Source organism: Notamacropus eugenii, chromosome 7 (assembly GCF_028372415.1).
Source record: "Notamacropus eugenii isolate mMacEug1 chromosome 7, mMacEug1.pri_v2, whole genome shotgun sequence".
NCBI lineage: Eukaryota > Metazoa > Chordata > Mammalia > Diprotodontia > Macropodidae > Notamacropus > Notamacropus eugenii.
In genome coordinates, this window is record NC_092878.1 from 25768903 (window position 1) to 25791926 (window position 23024).

The 23024-nt window shown below is 38.7% G+C and overlaps 1 protein-coding gene and 1 pseudogene across 3 annotated transcripts in view; both read left to right on the top strand.

The window, feature by feature from the left end:
- The window catches only part of EIF2AK4 (eukaryotic translation initiation factor 2 alpha kinase 4), a 106913-nt gene that overhangs the window by 9391 nt on the left and 74498 nt on the right, over positions 1 to 23024 (top strand). For 2 of the 3 annotated variants that reach the window (XM_072622554.1, XM_072622553.1), the window contains exons 3-6: positions 614 to 716; positions 8860 to 9033; positions 17240 to 17320; positions 19639 to 19787. In XM_072622554.1, coding sequence (XP_072478655.1) covers positions 614 to 716; positions 8860 to 9033; positions 17240 to 17320; positions 19639 to 19787 — 507 coding nt within the window. Of the gene's footprint in view, positions 1 to 613; positions 717 to 8859; positions 9034 to 17239; positions 17321 to 19638; positions 19788 to 23024 lie in introns of those variants that run through there. The other variant, XM_072622555.1, reaches the window with a different exon arrangement.
- On the top strand, positions 12391 to 13217 carry LOC140513159 (BOS complex subunit TMEM147-like; annotated as a pseudogene).

The window sequence follows — 23024 nt, forward strand, 5'->3', positions numbered from 1 at the left end:
TTGGAATTCACGTAGTTGAGTGAATAGTCATCTCTATTTGTCCTGTTTCCTCTATTGGATTGTAAGTTCCACGAGGGCAGAGATTATCTAAACTTTTATATCCTCTAGCACTTGTACCCAGTTATATTTATTTTTTATGAAATGACTGAATGTGGATCCAAGTTACAAGGACTTGCTAAAGCACAACAGGCTCACAGAGTGGAACAGAGTAGGATTCTTCTCCCTTAAACCTGCTACTTTTGGCTTGCAGATCCCTGCAAGGAACTGAGTGGGCACTTCAATGCCTGCTGGCACCTGATGCTTTTTTGTCCTGCAATTGACCGTGACTTATAGGTTAAATCATGTGTATTCAGCCCACTTTCTTGCAAGATTCTGATAATATAATATTGATCATTGCATACGTTGGAGTTGTCTTGTGAGACAACTTTTTTTTTTATCATTTTTAACTGTATACTAGAGATTATTGAGATTTATGTGATAATAAATGATAATAGTGATAAAGATGTCTGGTTCTTATTGAACTGTTGAAGAGTATGTATTGAGTGTGTATTATTAACTTAGTGATATCAATACAGCACATACTGAATTCTGAAATAAGCCTTTTGTTTTCCAGTGTCCCTGAAATAGAGCTGAAGAATGCAAAAGGTTTATCAAATGAAAGTGTTAGTTCGCTAAAGGCCAACCTGGAAAAATTAGCCAAAGAACATTGTGGAGAGGTAAGATTTAAAAAAAATTTTTTTTGTAAAATTTATAATCGGTGCCATCAAAAACTCACAACAGATGTTTCATCTAGCATTTGGTGGGAATCACTTTTACCTTTGACGTAAAAGTTTTTTCTGTGTCCCTTAGGTCCAATTTATCCCTAAGTTTTTAGTTTCAAATATCCTGTGGTTAAACCCTAAAGCACAGTCATTAACACTTGTGATGTAAAGTTGACCAGTCAACCTTAGAGACATCATCTACTAAACAGGTTCACATTGAGATCTTTTTTGGTCAGTGAATGATGCTACAGTTGGCATATTAGTATATTAGATATGCAATTAACTTCTATCCTGCCACAACAAAATCTTAGTTATCACTTAAACACTGAAAAATCTTGATTTTTCAGGATTTTCTTCATTGGGGAGGGGGAGAGGGGGCACATTCAGGGCAAGGCACCCCCAGCACTGACTTCACTTCACAAATGTCTTTGCTTCCAGTCCTAATCAGCCCTAAACCCATCTCCCTACTACCTCAATCTTAGCCTAAGGAGGAAAAAGAAATGACTCAGTACTCACTCTGGGCAGCTGCAAGTGCCTCAAACCTGGTGTGCTCCTTGCTCCTCTCTCTGCCATTAATCTCACACATTTGTGAGACTGGACAGGAGAACAGCAAGTGGTCTGAATCAGACATTGCTGGTTTGTCTTAGACTTGCTGTGCTCTCTACCTGTTTCATTTCCCTAGGTTTCACATTTTTGAGGCATGGACCACACCTCCAACAAACCAGTATTTACCCAAAACCTTATAGTTTTCAACATAATATATACATTGTAGTAATAATCATATTTAACTTCCATGAACAGTGAAGGAAGAGTATTTCATAACACCTTCCCTTCTTAGTTACTTGTAACAGACTCCAATGCCACTTCTATACTTGACTAATATAATACAAGGGCAGGCAGGTATAGCTAGACAAAAATCTGGAAGTTTTGATGGGCAGGCAAGTTCAGTAGGAGTCAACAGTATATGATAGCCCAGAAAATAAATGCCATGTTAGGTTGCTTTAAGAAAAGTACAGGGTCCAAGATTAAGGAAGGTAGGGGGCTGCTGTGCCCTTTCCCCAGCAGACCCCACTCCAGTATTCTGTTCTGTTCTGGATGCCCCATTTTAATGATAAAAAGGAATATGCCAGAGAATGTGCAGAGCACATCAGCAAGAATGGTGGAGAGCTTTAAGTTCAAGACATAAGGGGATCAATCGAAGGAGCTAAAGAGGTTTAGCTTAAAGAAGTTGCCAAGAAAAACCCAAATCATGAAGTCAGACATGACTGAAAAATGGCTGAAGAACAGCAAGCTTAAAGAAGAGAAGAATTTCTAGGAGATGGAACAGCTGTCTTCATATGGAAGAGAACATCTGGTTCAGCTTTAGGGAGGCATTGCAGAAAGCAGAGTGCTTGTTCTGCAATCAGAGCAACTGAGTTCAAATTTTGCTACACATGGTTACTACCTGCCTGGTCTCAGGCCTCACTGTTCTCATGTGTAAAATGAAGAGGTCAGACTAGATGGAATCTAAGGACGCTTTCAGTTCTAAATCTATGATCCTGTTTTTAGCTACCAAGAGCCCGACTAAGAGCATTGTCAGCATTATGAAGTGAAAGTTTTAAAGAGTCACATTAGACTTTGAGGAATTAAATGTTAATAATTAGAACTGTCCAAAAGGAAAATGGCCTATCTGTACGTACGTAGTATGGTCCTCATCACTAAAGGGTTCCAAATTGGATGGCTACTTGTCAGCTATGTAGAAGAGTCTTGTTCAAGGACAGGTTGGACTAAATGACCTCTGAAATCCCTTCCAATAATGGGTTTTTACCAAAAGAAATCCAGTAATGACTTCCTCAGCAGCTGCCTGAGCATAAAGGTTCACATATTTAGTCTTCTGAAAATGTGCCTTGGCCACAGGACTGTGGAGGGTAAAACCCAGGTGGTTTCTGGGGATGTGGTAAACAAGAAGTCCAGAAACCTCTTAACTTCTTTCTAGTGATAGATCCTGGAGGACCTTGTTATACTATTCATAAAGGAGGAGAAATAACTATAAGCTAATAAGCTAATAAACTGGAAAAACGTTAGGCCTCAAAGTCTCACTTGTTAAAGGCAACTTTATTGTGTAAGTTAACTAAAGGATAAATAAAATGACAAAGTTGTTTAATGCATAGGTTATAACATAGTTAAGCAGAAGTTGATCTCTGAGATCCATTCTAGCTTTAAAATTTTGTGACTGCAAGTTGCATTTGAATGCTGCAGCGGCAGATCAGGTAAATGATGTCTTACTGTAGGACATTTCTGATGAGAAAATAGGATCTAAATAATTATTTCATTAGCTTTTTCTTGTTACGCAGGACTCTTGCATCAAATTGAAGATTCACCCATGGGAATCTCTCTAGATGCTTGGATTTGTGCTCATGTTTCAGATGTTGTCATGCTGACTTTCCCTTGAGGCTTTTACCCTTAACCTGAAGATGTATTCCTTTTTTAAAGATAGAAAAGATTCACAGTTTTTTGAAATATATTAGCATTTTATTGTATTTTCTACATATATAATCAGAAGAAATGAAAAAATATTGAAAAGGGGACAACTTTGAAAAGGAAATGAGTAGTAGTCAAAAGCATTTCTAAATCAGGTACAGATATTCAAACCTTATCTATTTAAGCGAGCTCTTAAGGGCATTGCCCTGAATGCAAGGACATTCAGTATTTCTTTATTCAGTGCAGCGGGATGACAAATCAGCTTTCCTAGGCAGAAAAGAAGACATGTCGTTATGGGCACTTTTGTTGAACGTATATTTGGTTACTGTATAAAATGCCATTCCTATTTGTCACCAATTCTGTTCTCATTTTTGTTGGTCTACTTTTTTTTTTTTTTTAATAAATCTAAATTAATGGGTATTTCTTTTAGAAAAAAAGGAAACAGAATATTAGAGCTAGGAGATACTTTGGAGGTTATTAAGTTCAACTCCTGCTTTATAGATGGTGAACCTAAGGTACAGAGGTAAGATGACTTTCCCAAGGTTCTGCAACCACTTAATGACAGCACTAGGCCTAGAGCCCAGGAATTCTGACTCCTAATACTGTTTCAGCTTTTATACAGTAATTATACAATAATCTCATTATATAGTAATCCATAAAACTATTTTAATGTATAGAACAAAATCATTGATAACAAGCTCACCAATTACGTGCATGTAAAATTTAAAAACTGTTGCAAATACTTAAAGCGTTTTCTTTGAAATCTTGCTTTCTTTTTATTTAGCAAACATCTCTTTATAAAAATTATACCTTTGTTTTATTTTTTCTGAACCATTGAAGTTTGAATGAGTAAAATTTTATGATATTTTAAATAGGATTTAATCATGAGTAAATTACAGTGGTAGGATGTTTTCTCGTTATATATATGCATATGTGTGTGCGTGTTATATCATCCTGAGTTTAAAATGCATATTTTGAATAGTAACTAGAAAAGACTATTCCAATAAGGATTGACTGATTAGAAACTGAAGGTTATTCCAGTAAGTCAGTGAAGACTAGTATAAGAGCAGCATCAGAACTCTCGGTGCTTTACAGTAGGAAATATCCTTCATAACTGAAGCATGATGCCTACCCCTAATTCCAAGTGCTTCTATATATGGTAAGGCAAAAGTTTACTTTGGTGAGTCTTATCATTTGCATATTTTAATCAAGTTAGATTTGACTTGAAATCTGATGTGACATTTACATTCAATAAGAAGTAAATTTCCATTATGAACTTTTCAGTGTTCGCTGATTTGAAAATTAGGAGCCCACAGGCTATAAATAAACATCTGGGAAAGTAATTCAGTATAATTTAAAATGTTTCTTCAGTACTTCCTATATATAAGGCACTATGCTAGGCACTGGGGAATACAAAAATATGACAAGGACCCTGGTTTCAAGGACCTTATAATAGGGAGAAATTATATATACATAGGTAATTGTGGTATAGATTGTGATAAGTGCAAAGAATTGCTCTGACAAATCAGAATCGGAAGAGATCACTTTGAGCTGGTGGGAGAAGTCAAGGAGGGTTTTGGAGACCAAGTGGCAGCCCCTGAGTTGGGTTTTGAAAGAGGAGAGGAACTTCAGTAGACAGATATGAAGGAAGAGTGTATGCATACACACATGTAGCTGCAGTACAGAATGAGAATTAGATGGAAAACAACCATATTTGTTTAGAACATGAACTATATAAAGAGGAGAAATATGAGATGAAATTTGACAAGTAAGTTAGTTCCATACGTTAGAAAGCTCTGAATGTCATAATCAAGAGTTTATTCTTTATTTGGTAGGCATCTGGGGACCCCTGCAGAATTTTGGATAGGAGAATGACATAATCAGGATGGTGCATTAGAAAGATTATTTAAGCCGTAGTGCAAATGATGGTTTGGAAGGAGTTAAGACTGTAGACAGGGGAAGGCCAGTTAGGAGACAAAACGTAACGAAAGCCTGAACTAGGGTGGTCACAGTGAGTGAAAAGGAGGGGCGAGATGAAAGAAAGATTGCTGAAGTAGACTTGCATGACTTCTCCAAGATCAAAGGTGGTAAACATCACTGGTGAGATATGAAGCCAGGTCCTCTGATTCCAGCTTATTCCACTGTATTACATTGCCTCCCTAATATTCCAGTAAGCATAATGTTGGTAATTATTTGTGAAGAAAACTATCACTGAGATTTTTTTTAAAAAGCAACAGAACAAAAGCCTTAAGATAAATAAATGTTTCACAGCTTGGCAGTTCTAATAATCCTTTCACATAGTTAACGTGACCTTGGTGCTAGGAACATAATTCAGCATCCTTAAATGCCTCTTTTTTTAGTTGTAATAGTGGTTTCAGTTCAAAAGAGGTCTTATTTTTCAGCATGTTGACTGAAAAGGCATTTGTTTTGAGTAAATAGTTAATGTTCCAGAGAAGAATCTGACTTCAAGACTTCTGTTATATTGTAGGATTATTTGTCATTGTGCCTTTGACTTCATGAGGAATGTTCAGCGGGAATTATTTAAAAATGAATTATTCAAACCAATTTATATTCATGTGTTAATGAGAATTTTCTTAGTATTAAGCCTGATCCTTCATCCAATAGTAAACCCGCTAAAAAAAAGGTGTTGAAGATTGAAGTGCTTATGCTTGTGAGCAATTGGACCAGGTTTGCTATAAAAGTGTTTGATGACTTGGTTTTTGAAATAATTTTGAATGAATGGAATAGAAATCCTCTGAGTAGTGGAGAAACCCTCTGCTGTTATAACCTGTGTATTTATTAAGAAACAAATACATTGGACCACAGTCTACATTTTTGTCAGTACAGCTTGAAGTTTTTTCTGCATAACACCCTATGCTCGACAGGACTCTATTTCTTGCAATATGGTGCACTTTTATGAGTTAGGTGAAGAACTAAGTTGAAAAAGGAGGTAGAAGAAAGTGTTTCATAATAGTATCAGTTTTCCCAGAAATAGTAGTCCCAGAGGACTAGGACACTCCCGTTATCAATTGAACTTGTCAACTTGGTTTACTCAGCCTGTGCATTTTGCTGATGGAAAAAGAGAATTTATGAGATCAGATGAAGAGACCTTAGAGACCTTCTAGTCTAATCCCCTCATTTTATAGATAAGGAAACTGAGATAAGGATATAAAGAAGATCTGTAGGCATCTGTTTGGCAACACATTGGCTTAGTAGTCACTTGAGGGAACAAGGATCCTTTTTTCTTAAGTCTGTAAAGACCTCATCAGCACTGAAAATTAAATAGATAAGGAAACCCAAACAGGTTAAATAACTTGCCCAAAAGCACATGGATAATAGTGGTAGTGCTGAGATTCTAACTCAGGGCCTCTGACTCCAAACCATTCGCATCACACTACCTCTCAGATAATATGGTACAAATTTGTTGAGATGTATTTATAAATTGGACCATAGTCTCATAATGCCTTGTGGTTTCAGAAGAAAATCCTTGAGAGTAGTGTACTTTTAGAGAATTGTTGTTGTTCTCCTCGTGCACCTTCTGCCCCCTCACCCCAGGTAATGAGATGTGTGTGTGTGTGTGTGTGTGTGTGTGTGTGTGTGTGTGTGTGTGTGTGTATGTGTGTGTGTTTGGATTTGGGGGTACAAATTGGGAAGGTTAGGCTGATTTATTTTATTGGAGAGTTGCCTGGAGGCACTGAGAGGCTCTGTGACTTGCCCATAGTTAACACATTAAATAAGTGTCAGAGGCAGGTTTTTAACCCAGGTCTTGTGCCTCATTGCCCCCGTGGTCTGGAATAAATCTGGATAATCAACATTCCAGGCTATGCCAGAACTAACTGAATTGGACTGCTGTCACAAAGCTAGTCACTTTAACAATGGCTGAATTTATCCTGCAGTATACTTAACATTGCTACTTTGTGGAATAGGGTAAAGTTTTATGGTCCTGTATTTCTGTGGCTGAGAGTGAGATTCAATCACTAAATTGCAGCTTCTTAAAACAAGAGTAGCCACAATGAAGTCTCTTTATTAAATAATGAAACATTATGTAATTAGTATGTGAATACCAAAATATTGAATATGAGATGCTATTTTACAAAGTCTGACATAATTGAAATCATCAACTGTTAACCTTGCCCTTTACCTCTTTTAAAATCTCTTTAAAGATGTATTTAAACAGAGGTGATTTCTTCTCTTTACTCTCATGTTTACCTCACAACCGTCAACAAGTTTGTTTCTCAGGTGCTAGATTCCTTCTCTTTAAGAAATCATCTCTTTTTGACTTGCTAGAAAGGTTGCTTCTGCAGCATTTCTTAGATCTTACCACTTTCCAATATTTATTAGTACTGCTGCTAAGTATATTTTACAAAAGACTTTTAAAAAGAAACAGTATCTTTTATGGATACCCCAACATAACTGATTTTTTTGTATCTTACTCTCTGTGAGAAAGTGGAAGTGGGTGCCCACTAGCTCTCCTGATTTCTAGAATTTTGTATATGACAGAATTTACTGACACAGCCCAGGCTAGTATGTTCCTTTAGAAGTCTTTGAAATGTAGAAAGAACATGTTTAAAGTGTTTTATTTCAGTAGAAACAAGGGAAACGAAAGCCTGAAATAGATTCCCGTATCTCTCTTATAAAAGATGTATTCTCACCATTCTTTTTCTCTTCCACAAGGACTCTCAGAATGCTTTACAATTCTACTAACTCACCAGCTCAAAGAAGATCTGTAGGCATCTGTTTGGCAACACATTGGCTTAGTAGTCACTTGAGGGAACAAGGATCCTTTTTTCTTAAGTCTGTAAAGACCTCATCAGCACTGAAAATTAAATCCTTTTGAAATATCTGATCTGCCTTCCTGTTGGCCTTGTTATTGTTATTGACCAGCAGGCAGAAAGTGAGGTCTTTTGGTACCAGCCTACACCTACAGAATATTTTCAGTGTCTTAGGTCATCTAGTAAAGCAGATGACCGTTCTGATATTTATTAACAGTGTTTATTTCCTACAAAGGAGGCATTGCTGCACTGGAAGATGTAGACGTCTTCTGGTTATTTAAAAAAAAACAAAACTCCTAGGACCCGTGTGCACATTAAAAAAACAATACTCTAAAAAGAGTTAAAATTCAAGTCAAATCCAGTGGACAGTGTCAGTTCCAAATTACTAAAGTGAAAGCACCCTTTCTTTCTACTAACAGACTAAAGTATTAGAAAGTTACTGGTATTGTCAGTGGCAGTCACTATGACTACATTAGACAGATGATGGTGGTATTTATTGGTAACTAAGTGGTGTTTCAAAACAAAATGTTCTAATTTCATGAAACCTTTTTTTAAAAGTCTTTCTTTTAATTTTGTTATACAGAAAAGGTCAATAAATTAAGTGCTTGGAAAGTACTATTAGTATATACTAGTAGTAATTTGTCTTAGTAGCAACAATTTTTAAAATGTTGGTTGGCTGACATAATTTGTTTCTTGCTTAATACATTAGAACTGTATTTCAGAAAGTATCCTATCAGAATGTTATCCAGTAAGTGGTACATTGTATCTTTTTGTTGTTGTTATCGTTTACCATTTTGAATTATGCCATTTGAGCCACTGCTTTGCATTCTATGCTAATTGAGTTTCATTTTGGTTCAAATTTGTAGGTGATGATATTTGAACTGGCAGACTATGTGCAGTCATTCCTCAGTGAACATAACAAGCCACCCTCTAAGTCTTTTCATGAAGAAATGCTAAAAAATCATCAAAAGCTGCAGGAAAGACAGGCCCAAGAGGAGCAACAGCGGCTGTTAGAAGCAAAGCAAAAAGAGGAGCAAGTGGTAAGAGAGGTTCTCTCTCACCTGTTGTTAGGGAGCATGGAGTCTGGTGGGTTGTACGTCAGGGGCAGGGGCAGACATGATAGGATTAGGTTCCCTGGCATTCCCTCAGTACTAAGTAGCCATCCCCCTCCCACCCCACCCACCAACTTCTCGCTCAGCTGTAGCAGCTCATTCATACTTGCTAAAGTCTTTCTGAATCTGGCCAATTTCATGGGAATTTACTGGTCACCATCATCATCATACCTGTTAAAGTAACTTTCCATTCTCACCCTAGCCACAGATTGTCTACAGTAAGGTTGAGCTAACCCAGGAGGAGTGGACCCACAGCAGTAACTGCTCATTTGGTGAATGACCTGGCCCACCAATTCTCTGAAATAGCCAGTAGAGTAAATGTGTGAATTATTCACATCACTCCTTCCTCCAGGGGTGGAGCCAAGATGGCAAAGTAAAAGCAGGGACTTGCTTGAGTTCTCCCTCAAACCCTTCCAAATACCTGTAAAAAATTACTCTAAACAAAATCTAGAGCTGCAGAACCCACAGAATGATGGAGTGAAACAAATCTCCAGCCCAAGACAGACAGGAAGGGTCTTTTACACCAAGCTGGGAGTGGAGCACAGTCCAGCATAGAGGGGCAGAGCAGGCCTCAGGGGATTGAATCATTGGCAGCTATGGCAATTTCCAGACTTTTTGGCCCACAAACACCAAAGACAGCATACAAGGTCAGTGGGAAAACTCTAGAGCTGGGTGAGAGAGGAGCACAGTCCAGCCCCAACCCTGGGGTAGTGGAGGCTACAACTGTGGCTGCTTCCAGAGCTCCAGCCCACAGATGGTGTGGAGATGGAGAAGCTGATCACAGGAGAATTGCAGGGATCTCTTTGCTGGTGCTGAGGCAGGATTCTCTTGCCTTGCCAGTGCTTGAATCTGGGTTGCAGTCCTGGGTGCTGGGCCTGGGGCAAGGAATAGCACTGGTATGGCAGAGCTTGTGACTGCAATGGAGAGGGAATCCTTCTCACAGTTCCAAGGCAGAAAAGAATATTTGTGGTCACTTACAGTCCAGAGCACAGACCAGGAAAGGAGTAAACACCTCCCCTTTGATCATACAACTTTAGAAGAACTGGAAATTTACAGGCCCTTAGAAATATTACTGAAAACAGCTGCACAAAACCCCTGAAGTTTGAGTCATACTTGAAGTAGAGTCCTACCTTAATAAAGAGTTAGAAAGCCAAGTATTTGACTGAGAAAATGAGCAAAGAGCATAAAAAAATTCAGACTATAAAATCTTACTTTGGTGACAAAGAATATCAAAACATACAACCAGAAGAAGACAACAAAGTCAAAGCTCCTCTATCCAAAGGCTCCAAGAAAAATATGAATTGGTCTCAGGCCATGGAAGAGCTCAAAAAGGATTTTGAAAATCAAGTAAGAGAAGTAGGTAAAAAATTGGGAAGAGAAATGAGAATGATGTAAGAAAATCATGAAAAACAAGTCAACAGCTTGCTAAAGGAGACCCCCAAAAAATGCTGAAGAAAGTAACACCGTAAAAAATAAACTAACCCAAATGGCGAAAGAGGTCCAAAAAGCCAATGAGAAGAAGAATGCCCTAAAAAGCAGAATTGGCCAGATGGAAAAGAAGGTCCAAAAGCTCACTGAAGAAAATAGTTCCTTAAAAATTAGAATGGAGCAAATGGAAGCTAATGACTTTATGAGAAATCATGATATGTGTGTGTTCATCATTCGTTGCCAAAGAAGACCATGCCATCAAAGAAATGATGATATGACTTGCACTTGCCTTTGTTTTGAGTGAGGGAGGGCTATGCAGGTCACCAGCCTCACTTCTCCAGAGCCATCTGAATCCAGTGACCAGATATTCATCAGGATGACTGGAGATGACCTAGGATGAGGCAATTGGGGTTAAGTGACTTGTCCAAGGTCACACAGCTAGTGAGTGTCAAGTGTCTGAGGTGAGATTTGAACTCAGGTCCTCCTGACTCCTGCACTGGTGCTCTATCTACTGCACCACCTAGCTTCCCCCTATGAGAAATCAAGAAATTATAAAACAGAGCCAAATCGATGACATAGAAAAAAATAGATGACTTGAAATATCTCCTTGGAAAAACCGCTGACCTGGAAAATAGATTCAAGAGAGATAATTTAAAAATTATTGGACTACCTGAAAGTCATGATCAAAAAAAGAGCCTAGACATCATCTTTCAAGAAATTATCAAGGAACACTCTTTCCCCCATCCCTTAGAAAAATCTTTATTAATTCATTTAAAAACAAATGTACAAACAATTGTGGTATATTAAGGACACTGTTCTGAAAGTCAAGTTTTGTTTTTAAAAGCATGCTAATAATTGTTGGGATTGGAAGTTCAAATCCGTGTGGACAGTCTCGGGCGGGTAAAGGTGGGAGCTTCTAAATCTTAGAGCTCTCACGAGACCCTCCCAGGAAACGGCAGGGGATCGAGGTGAACCGAGCTAGCTCGGGTATTTCCGCCTCTTCCCGTGAGAAACGTGATGGGAGAGAGATCTCCCCGCCCTCGAGATGGTCCCGAATCTGGGCACACTATTGTTATCTAACAGCACGGTATTGAGATGCAAACTGTGTGGCTGAAGGTTAAGTAGGATTGAGGAAGCCTGAAAGCTCTCTTAGCACGTAAGGAGCCAAGAGGACAGTAGGCTCCGCTTTCTTCTTTCCTCTCTCCCCTCCCCCTCTCTCCCCGCTTGTACTTCTACTTCCAATCCCTTAAGATCCTAGCCTCCTTAGGAAATCTCCCCCTCTTCCTCCTAAGGAAGACCTCCCTGCACTTGTAACTAGACCCTGAAATAAAGCTCAACCCTTGTTCGACTCTGGAACGTCCTTTCTCTCATATGAGCATCCAGTTTTGGCCAACCGAAGACCTCGGAGGTGAGCTAAGAAGACTCGGGTAGCCCACACAGGCCTCTAGGCCTGGCAAATAATAATAATAATAATAAGTGTTTCATTTGCCTCTGCTATTGACTGATGATTTAAGGACCTTGAGCTTTTCTCAAGGATATAGGGGTTTATATAGTAAGCATGGTACCTTCTGAAACAGAAACATCTAGAGGATGGTAGTAATGTACCACATGATTTTTCCCTACTATTTGATGTCTTCCCACTTTTAAGTACATTGAAAATTGGTCCCCTGATGCCTTCAAAATTCTATTGCCTCCAGTACAACCATCTTGGTCTAGCCCAACTGTGTTTCTCAGAATCATTCTAAGTCTTATCTCTCCTTCATAATTTAGCACATCATGGACTGAGGTGAGAAGCCATATGTATATGATTGTAGTTGTATTGTCATAAATGATGAAAATAGATCTTCATTAAAACAGCAGGCATGTGCAGGGAGTCCTAGAGAAGTGCCCAGTGATCCAGGGCTGCTTGTGCTCAGGTGCCACAAGGGCTGACTGAAAGCCCCCCATGACCCTGTTCCACTTTGGGAACTGTTTGGCCTTGGCATACTTTCCCTACTTCATCACATACAAGTGCAATGGCCTGTCAGAGTACAATGCCTTCTGGAAATGTGTGCAGGCAGGAGCCACCTATCTGTTTGTGCAGCTGTGCAAGATGCCATTTCTCACGACCACCTTTCCCTCATGGGAAGCTGGAGCTGGTATCTGTGATTTCATAGGGAAATTCATGAAGGCAACTGTAAACCTGGGTGACCTTCTGGGCCTCCACCTCATCATGTCTTGGAACATGGGGAAGGGCGAGTACAAGGCTATGGTGGTAGCCCTGGGCTGGGCCACAGCAGAACTCATCATGTCCCACTGTATCCCTCTCTGGGTTGGGGCCCAGGGATTTCAGTTCGATTGGAAATACATCCAGATGCGCATTGATTCCAACATCCTAGTCCACTACATCGCGGTCTCTGCCCTAGTGTGAATGTTCACTCGATATGACCTGCCATGAAACTTCCAGCCCCACTGATTCTCCTCCTTGGAATGAGCACTGCAAAGCCTTCCTCCTGGAGGTTTTTGTCCACCTCTTCTCCCAGGGCAGCTGGATGGAGCTGCTGGTCTTAGCAGTGATGACCGATGTCCTGGTCTTGAGTTCCCTCAGTCTCTTTGTCATTCTTGTACATGGCAACTGACCCTCTCCCTTAACCCCTTCCAGGGGCCCCAACCCCTGGGCTCAATCCCTCTCTTTAGAAGTAAAAGAATTATGTTGTTTAAAAAAAATTAGCATATTTGTTTCATTTTTCACCCATTTATTATTTTTTTGTTTTGTTTTGTTTGAGTTTCACTTGTGCTTAGGATGTCCTAGCCTAGTTGGGTCTCAGCTCAAATTCTTCTACAGTCCGTTTTCTCTTTACTGTTATTGATAACTATGAGCTAGGATTGCCTGCAGTCTATTAGCATCCTCTTTAATGTTTTATAAATGAGTTTTTATTGTAAACTGGTATTACTATTGGCTGCACTCTCTCTCCACTTAACATGTTGAAATGTTTGCTGGGCGAGGACATCTGTGTTCCTTTGACCTAATTGTAATTATTGTTTTCTGTCCGTTAATGTAGAATGTAGTGATAGTCTACAATGTCTTTTCCTTTATTCATTTTTTTTACATCAATATCTTACTGACTTCATCAGGTGAAAATGGTTGTAGTTGTCTACATTATCTTTTTTCATGTTTTTTTCTTTTTCATCATTCAGACTAGTTATGATCTAACTACACAATGATGGCTGATTCAGAAATTACTTCCCTACTTATAATTTTTTTTCCCCTCTGTTAAGGTACTTCACCTCATATTGTATTGAGAAAATAGAGACCATTCATGGAGAACTCCCCTAACCTACACCTTGGCATCATCCCCCATTCTCTACTTCTTGGGTCCTTGCCCAGACCCGCCCTCTCTGTGTACCCTTGATCCCATCTCTACCCTTCTACTTTAGCAAATTGTCCCCACAATGATCTCTTCTGTCTTCCTAATCTTCATTCTCTCTCTTTGGACCTGCCTCCTGTTACCTAAAAACATTTCCAGGCCTCCCTCGACCCTCAAGCTATCATCCTTATCTTACCTCTTGTTTATAGTCAAACCTTGAGGAAAAAGTTGCTTTTATATTCATTGCCTCCATTTCTTCTCCTCTCACTTATCAGCCCCTTTCACTTTGGTTTCTTTCCTCAACACTCAGCTGATACCACTTTCTGCTGCATTACCAATATCTTTTATTAACTATTCTGTTGACCTCTTCTCTGCCATTGTTTGCTTGAGTCCTCTACAGCATGACATTCCAGACCAGTCTTTTCTCCTGAATACTCTTTCCCTTCCAGGTTTTCATGGTACTTCTCTCTCTCTCTCTCTCTCTCTCTCTCTCTCTCTCTCTCTCTCTCTCTCTCTCTCTCTCTCTCTCTCCTCTCCCTCTCTCTCCCTCTCTCTCTCTCCGCCTCTCTCCCTCTCTCTCTCTCTCTCCGTCTCTCTCCCTTTCTCTCTCTCTCTCCCTCTGTTCTCCTATCTCACTAAATCTTTTCCGTCTCTTTTGCTGGACCATCATCTGCAACCTGCCACCTAATTGTGAGTGTACCTCCAAGGCTCTCTCTTGGATCCTCTTTTTACATGTTCTCTTTGTAACCTCATTAATTCATATATTCAGTTTTTTCTATGCAGATGAATTCCAGATCTATATATCCAGTCCTAATTTCTCAGCTGAACTTTCGTCTTTTGTCACTGTCTGTTGGACCTTTTGGACTGGATCCCCTGCTGACTTCTCAACTCTGCATGTTCAAAGCAGAACTCATTATCTTTAATACCGCCCCCTCCTGCCCAAATCCAACCCTTCTCTGAACATTCCTGTTTCTATTAAGGGTACCACTTTCTGGTCACCTAGGTATGTAATTTCAGAGTTATCTTGGATTCCTCACTCATTACACATAGCTGTTGTTGGCAAATCTTGTTAATTCTACATCATTAGCATGTCTCATATGGTTTTATTCTAATTCAGGCCTCATTACTCTCATTTACCCTATTGTAGTAATTTCCTAAGTGGTCTTTCCACCTCAAGTCGCTTATACTTCATAAACCATTCTCCACCCATAAACCAAGTCACATTCCTAAAGCACTTATTTGGCCATGTTACTCTGCCCAACACAACAAACTTCCATGGTTCCCTATTGCCTATAGGATCAAATATAAATTATGTTTGGCATTTAAAGCCTTTCACAACCTTAGTCCAGCCTACCTGTTCAGATTGATTATTCATTAGTCTACTTTCTGCAGTTTGGTCCAGCAAGACTGGCCTTCCTATTGTTTCTCACACATGACGTTCTAGCGGCCATTTCTGTCTTTGCACAAGCTATTTCCCTGTGCCAGAAACATGCTCCTTCCTCACTAATACTGCGTAGAATCCCTTGTTTCCTTTAAAGCTAAACTCAAAGCACCTTCCACAGGACGTGTGGTTCTTCCCTCCAGCGGCTAGCGCCCCTCTCCCCAAATTGTCTTGTCTTATATTTATTTTTTATACTTATATGTGTACACATTGTCTCTCTTGATAGAGTGGGAGGATCAAATGAAATAATGTGCATAAAGCTCTTTGCAGACCTTAATGTGCTCTGTAAATGCTCGCTGTTATTTTTATAGAATAAAGCTCCTTGAAAAGTTCTGCAGCTGTCCTTGGATTTCCAGTGCCTGGCCGAGCACCTGGCACATAGCAGATTTTTTTAAAATGCTTGTTGATTGATTGATTGATAGATATACTCAGTTTTATTTTTTGTGTTGTTATTTAGTGTTCCTCTTTCAATTCTCTTCTGGAAGAAAATATTCATTATATATACCTGAGAGTCTTCTGTGTAGTACACAATCTTTTGGCCTCATTGTTTCTTCATCTTGAACCATATTTTCAAAAGTGTTTTTCACTATCCTCTCCTATGTTTGCCTTCATATGGAATTTGCTGAATATTATATTTTGACTTGGTTTAGAGGAGATTGTCAGATTGTCATAGAATTCCTCTATTGCCTCGTCTTCTGTGACAAACATTGGCTCATGAGCTGCCTTTGTCTTTTTGCTTACATTCATCATAAGGACAGCAACCCAAGATGACCAAGGATTCCATGAAATATTGTTACTTGTTGCCTATGAATGCCTCCAATGTATGACCACTGAAACAAGTTTAGCTTCATGACCCATAAAGAAAGAATCAAATGGTGAAAGAATGCCTTTTGACTAGACTGCAACATGTAGCTAGATGAGCAGTCACTTGAGCACAGCCAGTTCATCCACCTTGAACAGACATTGTGAATGGATAAAAAGATGGGCCAAGAATTAAATGTATTAAAGACAGCTGGTTGGATTGCTTTGGAGAAGTTATGCTGGGCTTGTAATGATCTCAGGCTGCTTCCTGACACAAAAAACTCATCTTTTTAGCACCATTATTCTTTTGGTTTTGCCATGCTACAGTCTCCAAAGACTGAAAACCACAGGTGACCTAAAAGCAGTAGAGAGATGCATGGTGGTTATAAGCAGGTCACAGTTTTTTATAAAAGATGACTTCTGTTTTTAAAAAAAAAAAAAGCAGCCTAAAAGATATCCTCCAGAAAATGGCTCATTAGAAAAGAAGATGGGTTGAAACAATTAATACTCAGAATACTGAAGTGGCATTTAACTGTCATTTTGAAAATTTTATTTTTTCCCTCATAACCCCATTTAAAAATTTTTTGAAACAGACTTACTGAATTATTTATTTCATAAGTTTTTTAATCAACTCTTTGTATTTTATCTTATTTATCCTCTATCTTAACAATGTCTGTTTATTGAGTTCCATTCCATATATGGTCACTGCCTCTCACTGTCCTTCATTTAGAAGGGTTCTGTTCCACAGCTCTGCAGATAAGCGTGTGTTCCTTAGACTTCACGCCGTCTGGGGGGTGGTGAACGCTGACTGGTGGAATCTCGTGGTGGGGAATTGATCGGTCGCAGCAGCTTCTAAGTTTCTGAGCAATTTATTCAAGTGGTTATTGTTCCTGATTTGCTTGCTCTGTGATGGATGTAGCAGCTCCCCTTCATGGGGAGGGAAAGACCAAGGAAATAGATCTCCATGCACTGAAGACTAACGGCACGTCAAGTTTCAGTCTTCTTAGGAGATGACATTAATTATGGAACTTTTCAAAATAAATTTTTTTCATGTTTCTTAAATTGTACTTATCTTGCTTAGATTTCTGAGACATGATAACAATATGATTTATTTCAGCAACTTGAGATCCTTCATGAGATTCAGAGAAGGAAAGAAGAGAAAAGAGAAGAGAAAAAAAGGAAAGAAATGGCAAAGCAGGTACTAAAAATTACCTTTTCTATTAGTAATTACTCCACCAGATGGTTTAGTAGATTTAAGTTAAGATTTGCCATTAATGAAGATTCCCTTTTATTTTTGTTGATCACAGGTGATATCACAGTGATAATATGTACAACTTTAAAAAGGAAATCAAGCATGTCCCCTTCCAACTTTAGACCTCTGATCCTGTGTCAGAACAAAGGGACCTCAGAGTCTCCCTACCCCACTACTCTATATCTTATGAAGAATCATATGTACAGAATCTCTCACAAATAGTCATCTAGCTTTTGCTTGAAGGCTTTTAGCAAGAGAGAGCCCACTGCCTCTTTCTAGGAAACCCATTCCACTTTTGATCAGTTCTAATTGGTAGGAAGTTTTTCTTTATATCAAACCCAAATCTACATCTCTGTAGTTCCCTTCCATTTCCTGATTATTCATAGTTCTGCCCTTTGGAGTAAAGTGGAACATGTCTCTAATTCTCTTTTCCCATGATAGTCCTTCAGATACTTGCAAACAGCTGTCATACTCCTTCTCCAGACTAAACATCCCTATTGGCTTTGATCCATATACCAAAAAACATATTATTGGTTCTCCAAAAGTGCAATATGGGGTAGTGGGAAGGAACAGTAGGTGTGAAGCCAAGACCTGGTTGTAATGGGGGAGATAACAAAGATAGATAGATAGATAGATAGATAGATAGATAGATAGATGGATAGATGGATAGATGGATGGATGGATAGATAGATATAGCATAAATATAAAGTGAGTACAAATATGTACAAAGTCATTACATAGAAGGTATTTTGGCAGGGAGGGCATTAGCAGTGAGGGGGGAATCAGGAAAAGTTTCATGAAGAAGGTGGTGCTTTAGCTGCGTATTGAAAGAAGAGAAGGATTCTGCAGAGGAAGGAAGGGCATTCCTGCCATTTGGGACTGCTATTGCAAAGGTACAGAGAAAAGAGAAGGAGTATCACATACGAAGAACAGAGAGAAGTCTAGTTTGGCTACATCCAAGTGTGGGAAGGGGAGCTTCCTCATCTATAAAATGAGTATCTTATCTCCCAGGGTTCTTGTAAGGATAAAATGAGATTGAAAGCACTATATTAAAGTTTATATTAATAATAATTATTATTATTCAAAGACAAGTTTGGCCTAGGTTGTGCAAGTCTTTTAATGTTAAATAGAGGAGTTTATATTTGCTCCTAGAGGCAATAAAAAGCCATTGGAGTGAATTGAGTAGGGGAGTCATCAGATTTGTGTTTAAGGAAAATTACTTTGTCAGGAGTATGGAGGATGGATGAGGGTAGTGAGAGACTGGCTTTGACAAAACTGATTAGAAGGCCATTTCAATAATCTAGGCTAAGAGTGGCAAGGGCCTTAACTAAGGTGGTGATTGTGTGAATGGCAGAACAAGTCAGAAGTAAGAGATGTTGTTCAGGTAGAAACAGCAAGATTTGGCAACTGATTGAATGTATGGGATGGAAGAAATTTGGTGTCTCAGATAATATCACAGTTATGAACCTGGACAACTGGAAGTGTGGTGGTACCTTCAACAGAAATAGGGAAATTTGGGAGAAGGGAGAGTGGGGATAGGAAGGAAGATGAGTTTTAAGTTTGTTGTTTTCAGCACATGCAGTTTGAAATTCTCAGTAAACAGTTGATGATATAGGACCTCAAGGAAGAAGACTAAGGCTGCATATATAGATCTGGGAGTTATCTGAATAGAGGCGATAGTTAAAACCATGGTAACAAATGACGTTATTTAGAAAGAGGAAGAAGAGAAGAAAACTTAGGACAGAACCTTGAGAAACATCCACAGTTAGGATGTGACAAGGATGATGATCCAGCCATGGAAACTGAGAAATATCTGTCAGGAAGGTAAGAGGTAAACCAGGAGAAAATATCCAGAAGAGGTGAGTCAGCGGTGTTATGCAGCAGATTAGTGGAGAAGGATGAAGGCTACGAAAAGACCATTCGATTTGGCACTTAAGAAGTCATTGGTAATTTCGAAGAAAGTAGTTTAGTAAGGTGATGAGATTGGAATGAGAATGAGATTGTTCCTAAGCCTATAAGTTAGGCTTAAGTGATCTAAACTGGAGAATTGACAGATGTCATGATGGAGAGAGCTACCATGTAATCTTAACTGAAAAATAGAAATTTATTTCTAAGTATGTTTTGATAATCACCTCGGCATTTCTAAATCAAGTACTTTGTCTTATCCTATTCTGGGACTAAAGATTTAATATTTTTTCTGTTTTTGAGATTAAAAAATCCAGATATAATTTCTGTCAAAGACTGATTTGAGCTTTCTTTTCTAGGAACGCTTGGAAATTGCTAACTTAGCAAACCAAGATCATAACTCCAGGAAAGACTTAACTGGATACAAGCCATCTGTCAGCATAAATGGAGCTGCCCTAGACCATGTAGGCCATGTTAAACACCGTGCAAACTCCACAGGGAGATCAAAGTATGTACCTAATTTTTCTGGTGTGGGAGGGTATATGCTGATTTATAGTGAGCTTTTTGTTAGAAAACATTCAGAGGCTGACATGGGGATTATCTATTTTATCATTTGAAGATCTTATAACTTATTATCTAGTCTATTTAGTGACAGTGTAAAAGTGAATTATCAGTATCATCAGTTGTTTATGAGTCAAATGTAGCCAGTATTATAATTAAGGAAAATTCTGCTTTCTAAATAACATTTTTAAGACTATATTGACTCACTCCTAATAGAAAACTTCCTTGAAGGCCGCCCTTTGAAGTGTTCCAATTATGTTTCTAATTCCCAGTTTAGTCTGCCTTTTAAATACTCAAGTACTATGGAAAAGATTTTTTTAAAATGTCTTGATCTGGATGGTCAGTAACAAATGTCATAATATTTGATTTTTTCTTTCTGACCTCTTGAACAAGCAACATAAATTTGGGGAATTTGACAGGATAAGTACAATTAGCTCCTGATTTACAGGACGCCTTAAATAAGAATGACTATCCCAAAATAGAATTGACCTCCTTGTTAAGGCCACCAGAATTCTTCTTCCTACTTTCTTTCTGGCTGCTGTGAAGCTTCTCTAGCCTGGTTCAGAAGTCTGTGTTCCTACCTTCTAGGGTTGCATTTGGATGAGAGTAGTTCATGGCCTCCTGATTTGGGACACAGATGGAGTTTTACTGTAGAAATGGAGTTATAAATATGAAGTGTAGTATCAGAGCTTGCAGCTATATGGCTTGCTAACAAGGAAAGAGTAATTCTTTCACAGAAATAAAATATGGAAGAGAAATGCGTGTTCCTTTTGGCCATCAAAGAAACTAATGAAGAGATGAGCCCAGACCTATAAATGGGAGCTCTAGGTCCGAAGGTGGGACTGATCCTTAAAGCCCTCTGTCCTGGAAGTTAGTGAAACCTTCGTTACTCTCACCCCTACCCTGCTCACTGCTGGACTTTACATCCTCCAGTTACTCTACATTCTTTTAGCATTTCGTATTCATTGGAGGCTATATTACTTTGCACTTGCTGAACAAGTAGAAATACCTAGTGTTACTTCAATTGAATTTCAATGCAATTGGATTTCCCAAATGTGAATGGTATTTCAGTAGGCAAAGTTTTTCCATTTCTCAGGTATCTGTCCTTAGTGGAAGCTAATACATAAAATATAAATAGAATCATAGAATTGTTAAGTGAGTGACCTACTGGATAAAAGGCTGGCCTTGAAGCCAGGAATATGTAGGTATAAGTTCCATCTCTGGCACACACTGGCTGCGTGACCCTGGGCAAGATGCTTAACTTCTTATGCTCTTGGCAGCTCTCTAAGACTGTAAAGGTACCTACCTGCATTGGTACAGGGAGTTTTCTCACCTGAGAATTCCCTGTACCAAAGGTATCCAACTAGGGGCCCATGCTGTCTATAAAATTTAATTGGGGAATGTTTAACAAAGCAAATAAAAATACAGTACAACATAGATAATGTTAATTTGTGGTTTTCTAAGTCAATATGTAGCTCAGCAGGAATCAGTTTCTAGTTTTTTGATACCTGGAGTCTAGTCCCTATCCCTGTCAATAGACTTATCAGAACTAGAAGAACCTTAAAGAAATTGAAGTCCAGCGCCTTCATTTTAGAGATGGGGAAATCTGAAACTAGAGAGGTCACATGACCAGTCAGGGACAGGTCTCGAACATTCAGGACTCTCAGTCTATTGTTTATTCTGCTACATCACATGACCCTTCATGATCACGGCCTGGCTAATGGCCTTTGCAGGCAACTTCAGTAATGCTAAAGTACAGTTCACCTTAGAAGGGAGAACTGAACATGCACAGTAACGTCACAGAATAATAGCGCAGAATGGTTATCTGAACTAGGCCACCCAGAGCTCAGACAGAGAGAGCCTACAAGAGATGGAATATGCCTGTTTTCTTCATTTATTTACAGTCTCCTCAGCTAAATTGTAATCTGCTTCTGAGCATCGTGGTATCCATCAAAGTGTTTACCACAGTCTTAAATATAGTAGATATCCAATATTTGTTGAATAGAATTGAAAAAAGAGGGGGGAGGGAAATTTCTCCTTTCTCACTGAAGACACATGTATGGCCAAATACAGCACTTAAAAATTACTTGCACTTTCTTGATTAACTAATAGTAAGTACTAGGAAACACATTACCTGACTAGTCCTTGTCTTGCTTTATTCTTTATCTTTTTCCTTGCATTCATAGATTTCTCTGCTTTACCCAAGTCAAGGGAAATAACCTTTTACTTCCCCTTCTTATAACCAAACATCTGTTTTTGTAAGCTAATTTTGTCTCTGCCTAGAATGACCAGATTATATGCTGAATTCCATGGTTGGGTGATATTAGATCATCTCCCAGCTTCAGTTTGTTCATCTCTAAGTTTGGGGTGATAATAGTTCTTTGTATAAGATTTTTAGGCTTTAGAAATTTCTATTCTTATAACTGTAGAGTTATTTGTACTTCTACATGTATTGAAAGGGCCTCATCTATTTATAGGACAGTAGTATATTTACTAAATAGTGAGTTACTTTTAACAAATACTTCTTTCTGAACTAGATTAGTTTCACTAATCTTTATTACATCAGGATAAGTAATGTAGTCTTGATGAACTTTTGCATATCTTGGCAAAGCCCATTTACTCATCTGGCCTTCACTTTGGAAGAATTACTCAACACTCTCAAATTTTTTAGCTCCCAAAACCAGTCAAACTAAAATAGGGTTCTTGAAGGAGATAAATGGGATTTGTTCCTTAAGAATTATGTAAATGACAGTCATCAAATCCCACTGGTGCTTGTGAGACCCATAAAATGTTTTCCAGTGTCCATCCTGTTTTAGAATTGTAGAAGTCCCGTAGTACTGTGCTAGGAATGCTGGGGAACAGCTCTATTATCAAAAGAACAAATTTAATTTATTTTTGTGACTTTATTCATCTGTCTTTTGGGGATTAAGAATGGAAATCATCCTTCATGTTCTTCATTCTAGTTTGAACTTTGTGGAAAAGGAATCGTTTAGGATAAGGTGGTAGAGAGCTTTCTGGTTCCTTCAAGCTTGAGAGCTCTGATCTTGAGGTAACAATGGAGGATCTTGGGGGTTTCATAGTTACATATCTGAGCAAACAACAAACTCCTTCAAAGGATCAGAAATGATAAAGCAGAATCTCTTCACAGTAGTGATTATAGCAAAAATGTTAGCTAAAACTGCTT